The sequence below is a fragment of the Megascapheus bottae genome, chromosome 13, assembly GCF_031878675.1.
Source record: "Megascapheus bottae isolate mThoBot1 chromosome 13, mThoBot2.hap1, whole genome shotgun sequence".
NCBI classification, from domain to species: domain Eukaryota; kingdom Metazoa; phylum Chordata; class Mammalia; order Rodentia; family Geomyidae; genus Megascapheus; species Megascapheus bottae.
In genome coordinates, this window is record NC_143521.1 from 18294424 (window position 1) to 18309328 (window position 14905).

At 37.4% G+C, this 14905-nt stretch overlaps 1 protein-coding gene across 1 annotated transcript in view; it reads right to left on the reverse strand.

The window, feature by feature from the left end:
- The window catches only part of Mthfd2l (methylenetetrahydrofolate dehydrogenase (NADP+ dependent) 2 like), an 86612-nt gene that overhangs the window by 12089 nt on the left and 59618 nt on the right, over nucleotides 1–14905 (reverse strand). The window contains exon 6 of the mRNA XM_090344030.1: nucleotides 11487–11612. Coding sequence (XP_090200156.1) covers nucleotides 11487–11612 — 126 coding nt within the window. The remainder of the gene's footprint in view (nucleotides 1–11486; nucleotides 11613–14905) is intronic.

The following is a 14905-nucleotide window of genomic DNA, read 5'->3' on the forward strand; positions in this document are numbered from 1 at the left end:
AAAAGTGCAAGGCAGTATGGTATTAAGAGCAAAATCATAAAGGCAAATTAAACCAGATCATGAGAGTTTGGAGAAGATAGGAGTAAACATGAATATTAAAGGCTGATTTTTATACAGCAACAAACAAGAGTGTTGAACATTACAGATTTAGCAGTACAGTGGGAGTACAAAGAAAATGACTGATGGATACAGACACATACATTATTTTCTGCCAGCATTAGACTCAGTAATTCATTTGCATTAATTAACTCATGTAAGGTGATTATTTCATTTAATCTTCACAACAACTTTCTAAGATAGGCATTATTATCTCAGTTTTTCAATGATAAAATCAAGTCTCAGAAGAGGTGAAGTGATTTACCTAATATCATAATTGTTTTCAGCAAGACTAACATGGTCTTATACACATAGTATAAAATGAGCAAGAGTAAAAGGCAGTACTGAGGTTTCAAACGTATAGCCCCAAAACAGGAGTAACCACACATGAAAAATTTCATAAAAAGTTTTGTTCCATGGACCATGGTTCCTTCAAAGCATGATACCAGGCTTCTGTAAAATTCCAAACCTCCGTGGTCTTTCTATTGCAAATGTGGAATATGTTTGATCAGCTGGAGTCTCAACTTTTTTTTTTTGCCAGTCCTGGGCTTAAGCTCAGGGGCTGAGCACTGTCCTTGGATTTTTCTCAAGGCTAGAGCTCTACCACTTGAGCCTCAGCACCACATCCACCTTTTTCTAAGTATGTGGTACCAAGGAATCGAACCCGGGTCTTCGTGCATGCTAGGCAAGCACTCTACCACTAGGCCAAACTCCTGGCCCCTGGAGTCTAAACTTTTATGGTGCCTCAGTGGCACAAATTTCCTGCCCCATGCAGGTTTAAAATGCACGAGGTGAGCTTCCAGCTATCAGAGGCACATTTGCAGCTGTTCAAAGCACCACACTCCCTGCTTCAGCAAACTGAGTTGGGCCTACCTTTGAATACACAAGTACAGTTTAGTCTTCTTTGCCTTTGTCATCTGTTCTCTACACCTGGAAAGAACACATTCCTTTCCTGTTCTGTGGATCCTAAATACATGTCCTTGAGTGAAATTCACTGACCCTTTAAGATTTCTTTCAAGTCAATTGTAGAGTTGGTACCCCCTATTACAGTCATACTTGACTTCCTAAACATTTAATCAATCATTCATTCCCAACTCTCCTTTTAAATTATACCTGCCATCTATCTCTTAACACCAAATCTCATTACCACTCTGGTCAAGGCCCCATCATTTCTTACTTGGATAATTACAAGAGAACAGATGCCCCTCATCCCTATTTATCCCCTCACCTCTCCAAAGCCTAGGCAACATCCAGTGCAAGAAAAAAATCTAACACTGTTTCTTTGCCTTAGTTCCTCCAGTAGCTTCATTGTCAGTAGGGTAAAATTAAAATACTCCTTTCCATCATCTACAAGGTGCCTAGGATATGCCACCACCTGGATGGCCTTTCCCCTCCCATTCTCCTATTTCCTGCACTGTCTTTGGACAGTGTTCCCCTTGTAGATCAGCCATACTACCAAGGATAGCTTGATATGGTAGAGCACAGCAGTTATCTCAGCCTTTAGGAGGCCAAGGCGGGGAAGTGTTTGAGTTGGAGACCAGCCTTGACACCACAACAAGTTCAAGTCTAGCCAAGGTAATACAGAAAGATTACGTCTCAAAACAAAGAAAAGAATGGGAAGGAAGTGAGGTGGGAAGATGCATTGTACTCATAAACTGACATGCTGAATTGAAACCCTTTGTACAACTTGTTAAAGACAATGTAAATAATGGGGACCAAGACATGTGGAAGGGTATCAATGTATGTGAATTAATGCACCTTCTATCTGGCAAACATCATGTAACCCTGTTATTAAATACAATAAAAATATTTTAAAAAATAAATAAATAAATAAACAAAAAAATGTAAGGGGAAGAAAAAGAAAAGAAAATCCACTCCCCATACTCCTCTTTAATTTCTTTGCATTTGCTGCTGCATTTTTCTAGAACATTTCTCCCTTCTATATCAAAATGATCCTCTTCTCCATTTTCTTCAGGATAGTTTCATTTTGTAACACAAAAGTTCCCTTATGTTATTCTGTATTATGCAGATATGCATATGCTTTGTTTATTATCTGCCTCTTCTACTCAGAATGTGAGTAAACTTAGTCTATTCAGGTTGCCATTGTAACTAATGTGCCAGACCAACAGTATGTAAGAATTTAAAGAAAAAAAATATATGTATGCATATATATATGATGAGTTGGAAGGAATACATTATGAATTTCAGCAATAATGAATATATGTAAACAGGGCAATGAAAACAGAAACATGAAAAACGAAATCCACAAAAGGACTTAGTACCAGTTTTTTTAAAGGTCGCATAAAGTAAACAAATGCACTTAATTTCTGTCAATTAGTAATAAACCATGCACAGTTAGAACTGTACACTTTGAATAAAGATGTATTATCTACACACATTTTGTTGCAAATCAATGTATCTTTGGCCTACAGAAAGTCCAAGGTTAATGTTGTTACTTCCAAGCTAAGTCATGAACTCATTGACACTAGACGCCTGCCGCAGAGATCTTTAAGTACTGCATACATCAAAACCAATCCGAAAGCAAGTAGCTAATGATGAGATTGTCTGCTACCATTTTTACAGCTAAGTAAATTCAGTGTATTTATATGCATGGCATATGCATAAAGGATGAGGATATCTCTTCCATTTTTCCCAACTAAGAGAATTATCTTCATTTTCTTAAATATAGGATTATTACTATTTGCCCAAGTATGACCCCTATGTAAAATATATTAATTTCATGCCCACTCCCACAGATGAGTTTGTTCATCCCTGTTGGGTCTAGTGGGAGTTGGTACATGTAACTTTTGGTTTATTTTTCCTAAAGGTGGAGCTACTAGTCCCGCACCCTCTCTTTTGCCTTGCCATAGGAAAGGACACAGATATCTGAATCTCAAGTATGAGGATGAGCACAATACTCACACGCAACAGAGTTAGGTGCTAAATTGTGCAAACCTCCCTCCCCACCCCCACCCCATTCATATACTATAGTTCTAATCCTGGGGATCACAAAATGTGACTACCCTTGGAGATCAGGTCTTTAAAGGTGTAAATATGTCCAAATGACATCATCACAGGTCTAAGCTGATAGGAATGAAGCCAATGAAAGTAGAAGAAACTTGGACATGGGCAGGTATAGAAAGAAGACAAGAAGAGAGGATAGCCATGTACATGATATGGAGAGAGAGCACGGATGAAATAAGCCTAGCAAGCATTAGAACTTAAACTTCTACCCTCCAGCATGGGGAGGCAGAAATGTCTGTTGTTTAAGTCACTGTCAATGTTGTTATGACAGCTCTAGAAAACTACTACAATCATTAAGATGGATGAAAATAGCATCTCTATCCAAGCAGAAATGTCTCAAATCCTTCTACATTCTGCTGAACTCCCACCTTGAGTAGGAAAGGGCTAAACTGTCCTGAATGGATGTTCCTTAGCTCTAGTAGCTTAACTTACTCTCAACAATAATCCTTAGAGAAAAACCTGCAAAAAAGGACAAGCATGTAACAAGATAGAAGAAAATCTTGATATATCCATTGAAAATAACTATACTTTACAGGCTTAGCCCAGACCATGAGTGAAAGTGCATGCCATCTCTTCCCCTTAAACTGAATACACACACACCAAAAATTTGGAAATAGCTGTAATAAAAATCTACTCTAATATTAGTTGTATTTGAAGGATAATCTTTATTATAAAACAAGGCTTATTTGCTTTTATAATTTAAATTAACTTATCCACAGTATTTCATATTTTATCTCTAGTCAGTGTTCAGACAACAGTTCCACTAATTTTGATTTTTCAAAAAACACTCACACATTCTGGGCATTTCCTGATATGTCTTTTTTTTCCTTTCTTCTTCGTTCCCTGTATTATTTTCCCTCCGTTTGGTACATAATAGTGGAAAGGTGTGGTTAAGACTGCTAGACAAGGAGGAGGAAGATTGGAAGGCAGTAAGTAGCAGACATTCCAGTTCTTCTCATTTCGCCTTAATCCCTGTAGAATGCATCATAAAACTGAAGCAAAGCTATTAAAGCCTCAGAAGATTATAGCAACTTAGCAATGAGATATGAATGAGGCCCAAGAGTTCACTAACATGAGCAAGGCTAACTGATTTAACAGCATGGGAAGTCATTAGACTGTTCAGCTGACCACATACACTTGTTGAATTGCTGTTATAGACACAGTGAGTTATAAGCATCTGAGTCTGAGACTAGGATTGCTTTCCAGCTTGTTATTCTGAAAGAGCTATTGGTCCATACCAATAATCTTTTGTTTTGATCTTTTGATACTACAAGGTTCTTTGCCCAAAAGGCCTGACATTTCTTCCAAATCTATGACAGATGTGTAAAAGAAATTGAGGTTAGGGCTGGGTTTGGCCTAGTGGTAGAGTGCTTGCCTAGCATGCATGAAGACCCGGGTTCAATTCCTCGGTATCACATACATAGAAAAAAGCCGGAAGTGGTGCTGAGGCTCAAGTGGTAGAGCTCTAGCCTTGAGAAAACCCAAGGACAGTGCTCAATCCCTGAGCTCAAGCCCAGGACTGGCAAAAAAAAAAAAGAAAGAAATTGAGGTTAAAATCAGTAGGTCTCAATGTTAAGAATTAATCAGCAGTAGAGTAAGTCTAAATTTTTCAAAAAGACTGTGTTGCATGATTATCTGTAATAATGAAAAAGCAGTTCTTGGATATAAGAGCAGTTTTGTTGGGGCTGGGAGTTTAGTTTAGTGGTAAAAGTGCTTGCCTAGCATGCACAAAGACTTGGGTTCGATTCCTGGGTACCAGATACATAGGGAAAAAAAATGGAAGTGGTTCTATAGCTCAAGTAGTAGAGCTCTTGCCTTGAGAAATTCCAAGGACAGTGCTCAGCCCCTAAATTCAACCCCCAGGACTGGCAAAGAAGAAAAAAAGAGTAGTTCTATCACAGATGCTTTTAAACACTGTTGTCTTAACCAGGAGAGGTTAAGAGAGAGCTGGTCAGGTAATGGTCATGATTTGTTAGAAGGAGAGGAATCAATGAAGCCACTTAGGTTTCATAACTGAGGATAATACAAAATAAAAACACCATTTCACCTTAGTGGTAATTATAAATAGTCCTATTTATTTTTCATATTACCCAGAAAGGCACGGCATTGCAGGAAAGGGCCAATTTGGAAAAATAGCACTACTATGAGAGTCTCTAATGAGTACTGAGGAAAAAGTATATCACAGACAGTGTTGTGATAGTCACAGTAAGCAAGCTTCATTGAATAAATTGAATACTCACACTGAAGCTGTGATTATGACATGAGATATGAACATCAACGACATGGACACTAATTTCACGACATTTTATCAAACATAAAGATAACTGTAATGGTGTTTAGACTCCACATTATTATAAGATCATAAAAAATTACTACCAAGCAGAGTGTTGGAGGCTCACACCTGTAATCCTAGCTACACAGGAAGCCAGGATCTGAGGATCACTGCTCTAAGCCAGCCTGGGTAGGAAAATCTGTAAGTCTCTTATTCAAATTTACCACTGAAAGGACAGAAATGGAACCGTAGTTCAAATGGTAGAATGCTATTGCACACAAAAACATCTCAGAGACAAAGCCTAGGTACTAGGTTCAAATCCCAGAACTAGAAAACACACACAAACACATACACACACACTCTATATATACATATATATACATATACATATATGCCTAATAGTAATATTTACTATATATATATATATATATATATTCCTCTCCCCTGCTTTCTCCCCTTGTTCCTGCAGCTTGAACTCAGGGGCTGGGCAGGGTCCCTGAGATTCTTTTGCTCGAGGCTAGCACTCTGTCCCTTGAGTCACAGCACAGAACCACTTCTGGCCTTTTCTGGCTAGTTTACTTTCCTGCCCTGGCTGGATTTGAACCTCGATCCTCAGCTCTTGGCCTCCTAAGTAGCTAGGATCATAAGTGTGAGCCACCATTCGGCTTATCTTTTTAAAGATGATTATTTAATGATCTTTAAAAAATCAAAAAGATAACTCTCTTTTACCCTGACTTGTAAATCCACAAGGAATCGAAAATAATGATGAAATTATTGGGTGCGATTGGTCCAAGCCTGCAATCCTAGCTGCTTGGGAGACAGAGCTCAGGGGAATCACTGTTTGAGGCCATCCTCACACAGTTCCATCTTAACTGTGTAGGGGTAGTGGTTCATGCCAGTCATCCGTGGAATGCAGAAAAGCATGAAGAGGAGGATCACAGTCTTGGCCAGCCCAGGTAATATGTGAGACCTCTTAAAATTAATTTTGAAAGGACTGGAAGTGTGGCTCAGGAGGTAGAATTGCCTGCAGGCTCTGAGATCAATCTCTAGTGCCTCCCAAACCTATATATTTATTAAGCATAGCATATTTTAAGATGTTAAGAGCATTGAGAACTAGTGTCTTGTTTCTTTGTAAAAGCCTGATTAAGAACAGCTTGACTAGTGCTTGACTGAGCCTCATGAAAAAGTGTCTCTTCCATCATTTGTTAATTTCTCCATTTGCACTGGCTTCTAAACTTTTGTCTTGCCCTTTCAGAATCATGAGTTATCTACAAAAATTGGTTTCGTGTGGAGCTCACCAAAGCATCACTTCCTTTAGGACACCATCATTCTTTTTGTCACATGGACTTTGTTCATTTATGTATAGCAACAAATCATTCTCATCAATGCCATCTGCTTTAAGTGGGTGGCCCAGTTTCCTTTATTAATGAGCCAGACTTCTCTGTAGGACAATTAACTTCAGCATTTGATTCTACCAACATCCGTTTTGTTTATCTTGGCAGCAGTTATAGTGAAACTTTCACCGATACTCACTAAGCAGCCACACTTTCCCTGTGGCAATTTGCAGCCCAGTGCTACCCAGGAGTTTTGTAGCATAATCCAAGTTCAAGTCCCTCCCTTTGGGCTGGGGGACCATCCCTCACCCCAGGTTAAGTACTGAGGAACAGCCTGAAGAGCAACTTGTCAAAACTTATCACTTGCCAGCTTCTATGGATGACTGAGTCATGGCATCACCGGAAAGGCCTTATTTATAGAGTGTGATCTTCCTTCGAGCTTTGGCTCCATTCACCAGCAGCACAGCCAAGAAACCTGATAATCAGACTATTAAACTGCTATCTAGAGTCATTAGAGGATCAACAAACTTGAATCTTGGGATTTCCTTCCAGAAGTATCTATGCCTTTTACATGATCATTTGGTAACACTCTGTTGAACATACAAGATAGACCCAACAATATTTGGAAAAGGACCACTAACAGAAAATAATCTTTTCTCATTTATCTCTATGCATACATTCCAACATGCCCGGAGATGCCTGAAATTATACACAGTGCTGACTATTTGTAGATAACATTTTGTTCCCATGCATGTTTATCTATGTAAAGCTTAATGTATCAGTTAGGCATAGGAAGACACCAATAGTTCTCTCTCTGAAGTAACCTGGTCAGTTTTTCTGGCCAGTAAATTCTGCTCATTTATCTTATACTTTTCTCCTATTGTCACATTCCTCTTTCTTGTATACTTACTTAACAAAGAACTACAATTTTGGATATTCACCAAGTTGAGCTGTAAAGATGAATATATTAGCATAATATATGCTAACATATTAGCATATACTAGCATGTAAACTAATAATCATATATGCCCACTCCAAAATTACTCAGTTTGAATAAATGTTTTCAGGTGTTTTTATGAGCAAAAAAACCATCATTGATTAAAAATAGGAAGGCAAGGACAGGATCTGAGACCACTGAAATATCCATGAGAGAAGTCTTAAAAACTGTGGTGGATTGCTGAATAAGCCTGCCCCACAAACACTGTCAAGGTTATTACTGCAAAGTCTCCTGGGGTTTTTTGCCTTCAGCTGGGTATCTCTCATGCCACCAGCATCTCCTGCACCAAGGTATTATAAGTGTGTGGTGATTTTGCAATAATCTTATCGAGAAATAAAATGCAAGTGCAAAACAAAAAAAAAATGACCCAGACTAGAAATTGAAATACAGCTTTACGCATTTGAGTTGAGACATTCAAATCACTTACTGCTTAAATACAAAAATGGGTTATTGCATAAGAATTTAGCATGTATACAGAGAGAGAAACAGAGACAGAGACAGAGAAACAGAGACAGAGACAGAGAGACAGAGAATTGTTCTAAGATGTTTGACCTTAAAACCTAAGATTAATGGCACATTTGGCAGAAAGGGAGGATAAAAAGCAATGGAGAGAGAGAAAGAGAGGGAAGACAGAGAGAGGGAGAAAAGGAGAAAAGAGGCTAGAAGGAACAGAGAGATAATTGAAGGAAAAGAGGGAAGAAGGGGAAAAAGGAAGGAAAAAATGGGTTTGGATAAGAAGACCTAAGCAAACTAAACAGACCTATTTCAACCACTGAAATAGAAATGGCAATAAGAGACCTTCCATCCAAGAAAAGCCCAGGGCCAGATGGATTCACAGCTGAATTCTATAAGGTCTTCAAAGCAGAGCTCACACCAATACTCCTCAAGCTCTTCAAAGAAATTGAAAACGAAGGCTCTTTGCCAAACTCATTCTACGAAGCCACTATAATCCTCATCCCAAAATCAGACAGAGATTCATCAAAGAAAGAGAACTATAGACCCATTTCTTTGATGAATATTGATGCAAAACTTCTCAACAAAATACTGGCCGATCATCTTCAGCAACTCATCAAAAAAATATACATTGTGATCAAACAGGATTCACCACAGGGTGCAAAGCTGGTTCAACATAAGCAAATCAATATAATTCAACACATCAACAGGAGCAAGGACAAAAATCACATGATTGTCTCAACAGATGCAGAAAAGGCATTTGACAAGATCCAACACCCCTTTATGCTAAAAGCTCTGGAGAAACTAGGAATCCATGGAACATTCCTCAGTATAATAAAGGCTGTGCATGACAAACCCACAGCTAGAATTATACTTAATGGAGAAAAGCTAAAGCCATTCCCTCTAAAATCAGGAATGAGACAAGGATGCCCACTCTCTCCTCTTTAACATAGTATTAGAATTCTTACCCAGAGCAATAAGGCAAGAAGCAAGCATAAAGGGGACCCAAATAGGGAAAGAGGAAGTGAAACTTTCCCACTGTGAAGATGACATGATTCTGTATTTAAAGAACTCTATAGACTCCACTCCCAAACTGCTTGAGCTGATTCAAAACTTTTGCAAGGTAGCAGGGTATAAAATTAACCCTCAAAAATCAACTGCCTTCCTCTATGCCAACAATGAAAGGAATGAGGCAACAATCAGGAAAGCAACTACTTTATGCAATACACTCAAAGAAAATAAAGTACCTAGGAATTAACTTAACTAAGAATGTAATGGACCTTTTCAATAAAAACTTTAAAACCCTGAAAAAGGAAATTAAAGCAGAACTGAGGAAATGCAAAAACCTCCCATGCTCCTGGATTGGAAGAATTAACATAGTGAAAATGGCAATCTTGCCAAGGGTTATCTACAAATTCAACACAAGATCCATCAATATCCCAATGTCATTCTTTAAAGAAATAGAAGAGGCAATCCAAAATTTCATATGGAACAATAAAAAACTATTCTCAGCAGAAAGAACAGTGCAGGAGGAATTTCAATACCAAACTTTAGACTCTATTACAGAGCTATAGTGACCAAAACAGCTTGGTACTGGCACAAGAATAGGCCTGAAGACCAATGGAATAGAAATGAGGACCTAGATATTAACCCACAGACCTATGGCCACCTAATTTTGATAAGGGAGATAAAAAATAGAATGGAAGAAAGACAGCCTCTTCAACAAGTGGTGCTGGCAGAACTGGTTAAGCACCTGCAGAAAAATAAGTTGGATCCTTCTTTGTCACCCTGCACCAGGATTAACTCCAAATGGATCAAAGACCTGGAGGTAAAAGCCGACACTCTGAAAACTTTACAAGAAGGAATAGGAGATACATTAGGTCTCCTTGGCACAGGTCGAAACTTTCTTAATAAGGACCCAGAAACACAACAAATCAGAGAAAGTCTGGATAAGTGGGACTGCATTAAACTGCAGAGCTTCTGTATGGCAAAGGACATAGCTAGCAAACTAATTAGAAAGCCTACAGAGTGGGAGAAGATCTTCACTAACCATACAACGGACAAGGACAAAGGCCTCATATCTAAAATATATACAGCTCAAAAAATTGAACCTCTCCAAAACTTACCTCGGAAGAAACAATCATCCCATTAAAAAATGGGCCAAAGACTTAAAGAGAGTCTTCTCTGTAGAAGAAATAAGAATGGCCTATGGACACATGAAGAAATGCTCAACATCTCTGGTCATAAAAGAAATGCAAATCAAAACAACTCTAAGATTCCACCTCACTCCAGTTAGAATGGCCAGGATCAAGAAATCTAATAACAACAGATGCTGGAGGGGATGTGGCCAGGAGGGAACACTACTACACTGTTGGTGGGAGTGCAAACTTGTTCAACCACTATGGAAAGCAGTATGGCAGTTCCTCATAAGCCTAAACATAGAACTCCCCTATGACCCAGCAATTCCACTACTTGGCATTTACCCAATTATCCAGAAACAAGGACATACTAATCCACTAGCACAAAGATGTTCATTGCAGCACTATTTACAATAGCAAAGATATGGAACCAAACCAGATGCCCCTGAGCTGATGAGTGGATCAACAAGATGTGGTATTTATACACAATGGAATTTTATGCTGCTGTCAGAAAGAACGACATTGCCCCATTTGTAAGGAAATGGAAAGAAATCATATTAAGTGAAGTAAGCCAGACTCAAATGAACATAGGCTCAATGGTTTCCACTGGGCTCTCCTAGCAGAGATTTACAATAGAACAAAATCTAGAGGCAGTAGGCCAAATAGTATGACACTAAATGTAAGGACCTCCAGGATAGGGAAACAAAAGCCATATAATGAGTGATTGTTGTCCTTAATGTACTACGTTATCTCTCATGTCTTTTGCTGTCCCTTGCCTATCCCATATAGTTACAGTATTTCACCTTGTTATCTGATATATTGTATGTATGCGTATGTATGTATGTATAGGGAAGGGGGGAAAATAAGATGAGGGGCAGGGGTGGTGGGAGGGAAATGGGGACCAAGACATGAGAAAGGTTATCAATGTTTGTGAAGTAATGCACCTTCCATCTGGTGAATATAATGTAACCCTTCTATTAATTACAATAAAAGTACATGAAAAAAAGAAATGGGGTTGGTTGATATAAGCATGATTAAACATTTCCTACAGAAGAAAATGTTGATTAATACCTTAATAATATCCTCACTAGATAGAAAATTTCTATTATCAAAGCATATAAGTTTGACTCATTCTTTTCTCTTCAATTACCAAAAGAGATTTGATTTCTTACCTTCAAAGTCCACATCTCCCACTAATTTTGTCTTCCCTGTCACAGGATCTTGAACACAGTTGATGCCCACATCAATCACAGCAGCATCTTCTTTAACCATGTCAGCTGTAATCAACTTTGGAATGCCTGAAAATAAAAATCAGAAAACACCCTGAATCTTACTTCCTGATCTGTGAGTTCACAAGAGTTTATACATCTACTGCTTCGTGACTGTAGATTTAAAAAACAGATAAAGGTACTGTGTTGTAAAGAAGAGACTATTTCACTCTTCCCATTTCTCATCAAAGCAGATCAATGATGACTGAAGTGGGATGCAGGCTTTGGTGGATGGAAGAAATCCTGCCTGGAGCTACTCTCTACTTAAAGATGGTTTACCTGACCTTCTTGTATCTATTTGAATACCTCCTTGGGCAGCATCTTTCTGCAATGCATGAGAAGTTTTAGACTCACATTGGTCTTCTGCTGATGTCAAGTGGAATAGACTGAAAGCAACATGAAAAGTGGAGGCAGAAAAAAGAAAGGAACTAAAATTGGGATAATTTATATTCTTCCTGGGAGCCTGTGGCTCATGCCTGTAATCCTAACTACCCAGAAGGATGAGATCTGATGACTGAAATTCAAAGCTTGCTCAGGGAGGAAAGTCCATGAGACTCTTGTTGTCTAACTACTTAGAAAAGGTTGGAAGAAGTGGTATGGCTCAAGTGGATGTGAGCTAATTCTTGAGCATAACAAAAGTTCTGGGACCTTGCTCAAGCTTGAGTTTATTATAAACAAATAAAATAAATTCATATTCTCTATAGCTATGGTTAACAGTAAAGTGTCATCTACATTGCATCATCTCATCAATTCTAAGAATAAAGTGTTCACTTTGCTTTTTCATATCATATTGATTCCTTGCACTCATATGACTCAGAAATATGCAAGGTATCATAAATTCTCTCTATTGCTCCATTATAGTTGCAAAAGTAGATCTATAGAGATTTTATGGTATCATCTAATCCCTATAAATGTTTTCAAATTTGTTTCAATTGCAACAGTTAGTAGCTCATTCAGCTTTAAATGAGTGTTTATTAAGCCATCCTCAAATTTAGCAGATTAAGATAACAATTTATTATTATATTCCATGGTTGTGTGGGGCCTGAGCTGTTTGAGATAGAACTGGCTTGGGATCTTTTATATAAATACAAAAGGGAAATGCAGACAAGAATTCAATGTACAATCTCCAACATTAAGAACGAGGGAGGACTAGGTAGGGGAGAGATGGGTGAGAAGATTGAAAGGTGACAGTGATCAAGATATATTATATTCATAAACTGCTCTGTTAAATGATAACTGCTTTGCACAATTACTTAATGTTTATAATAAACAAATAAACAAGTAAATAAAATAACTAGAGTCAAATAGTATCAGAGCCTAAAGCCCTCTAAAGACATGACCAATTTGGGTCCAAAATGGTTCAGTCACATGGCTGCAGATGATTTTTGTTGACTGGAAACCAAGCTAGAACATTCCACTAGAGCAATACATATATGCATTCTTTCTATAGCTTGCAATTCTTGCAGCCTAGCAGCTGGCTTCCAAGAGTGAGTGTTTAATGACAGTATTTAGAACTTACCAGTCTTTTAAGGCTAGCATGTCTCTTCTGTCATATTTCATTGGTCAAGCAGTTACATAATCTACTCAGATTCAAGAGAAAATAGAGCCCACTTGTCACTGGTTGGTGAATCACGGATTTGTGGTTATCTTTATCACAGTATTTCCTCTTGTGTCTGAAGGTGATTTACTCACTTGTACACACTGTTATATGTTCAGGAAAAGCTTACCTATTGTGTTGTCAGATGTTGCATTCTAGCACTCCAAAACATGATATAAATGTCCCTTTGTGTCACATGCATTTTAGTGGTAGTAACAAATGGTCAATGCTAATACAGATATAGCTACTGATAAGTTCCTTCTTGGCAACAATATTAGAGATGAAATTTTTCCTTGCTTTGCAATCCTCTGATAAAGATCTTCATTTTTTAAAATCAACTTTAGTGTTAATACTGTTGAACTAAAGAGTGTTTAAAGCTCTGCTTAGTCTTTTAGGCATCTAAGAGAGAAAGAAAATATAGGTCTGAGGATGTGGTTATTGTTGAGTTTTTTGGCGTGTATGAGACACCGAGTACAACCCTAGAACTTTCAAAAAAGAAAATCAAGAAAGGAAAATATATAGTGACTATAGTTTCAGGTGTTTTTTTATTTTTTTCAGTTCTATTTTCCTGATATTCTTTTTTCCATATATTTTTATTGTAATTGATAGAAGGGTTACATTATATTTACCAGATAGAGGGTACATTACTTCACATACACTGATACCATTTCTCATGTCTTGGTCCCCATTTCCTTCCCCCCACCCCATCTGTATTTTTTATTTTTTAAGATAGGGTTTCAAACTTATAATCCTCCTGCCTCAGGTTCAAGAGGGCTAGGAGTACAAATGTAAGCCACCACACTTAGCTGCAAGGAAATCTACAAAAATATTTATGTAATAGTTATTTAATTCAAACTACTGCAATAATGGCAAAGTTCTTTTAATTACTATAATGTCCCACATACTATCAGACCACAATAAAAATTCTACAACCTTAAAATAAACGTAGAAGGAAATGTGAGCAATAGTTTAATTCCAAAGAAAATATTGTTACAGTATCCCACTTTGTTACCTGTTATATTAAATATGTTTACTTGTTTATTTGAAATAGGAGGGGGAAAACATGAGAAGGGGTATCAATGTGTGAGAAGTAATGTACCTTTTATCTGGTGAATATAACTGTAACCCCTCTATATATTAAAATTTTAAAAAAATTACCAAATGGGAAAATTTTAAACATACTATTTTTCTGATACTATCATTTATGTGTCCAATGTAAAGGCTTTAGATAATGTCTGAAAGTTTCAGATTCTCCAGATACACAGATAAAATGTGTTAATAAGTATTAATCTCATCAAGACTTAAAATATTTCTAATATTAGATATAAAATATGATGCCTGAATTCCATTTATATTTTGTCTCACTATACCTTAATTTAATTAAAATTAAATCATGAAATAAGGAAAGAATAAGAAAATAAAATCCACCATAACTACCTTATAAAAATAAAATAAATAAATAAGAAAAAATTAAATTGTTATTATCTTCCCATTTCATCATTTATTATTCTTTTTGGTTGTTAGCTATTCCTATGAAGTTTCCTTTAATTTTTCATTGTAAAGGTGATAGACCAAAGGGTTGCAGGTAGATGAATCAAGTAATGAGTGTGCATCCTTTCCCTCATTCTCTCCCAGTTTTTACCCCCTGACTTCCCTTCCCACAAAGTTGTATACTTCATTTCCAACTTGGTATCTACTGGTTTCACTGCCCATGTCTTCATTTATG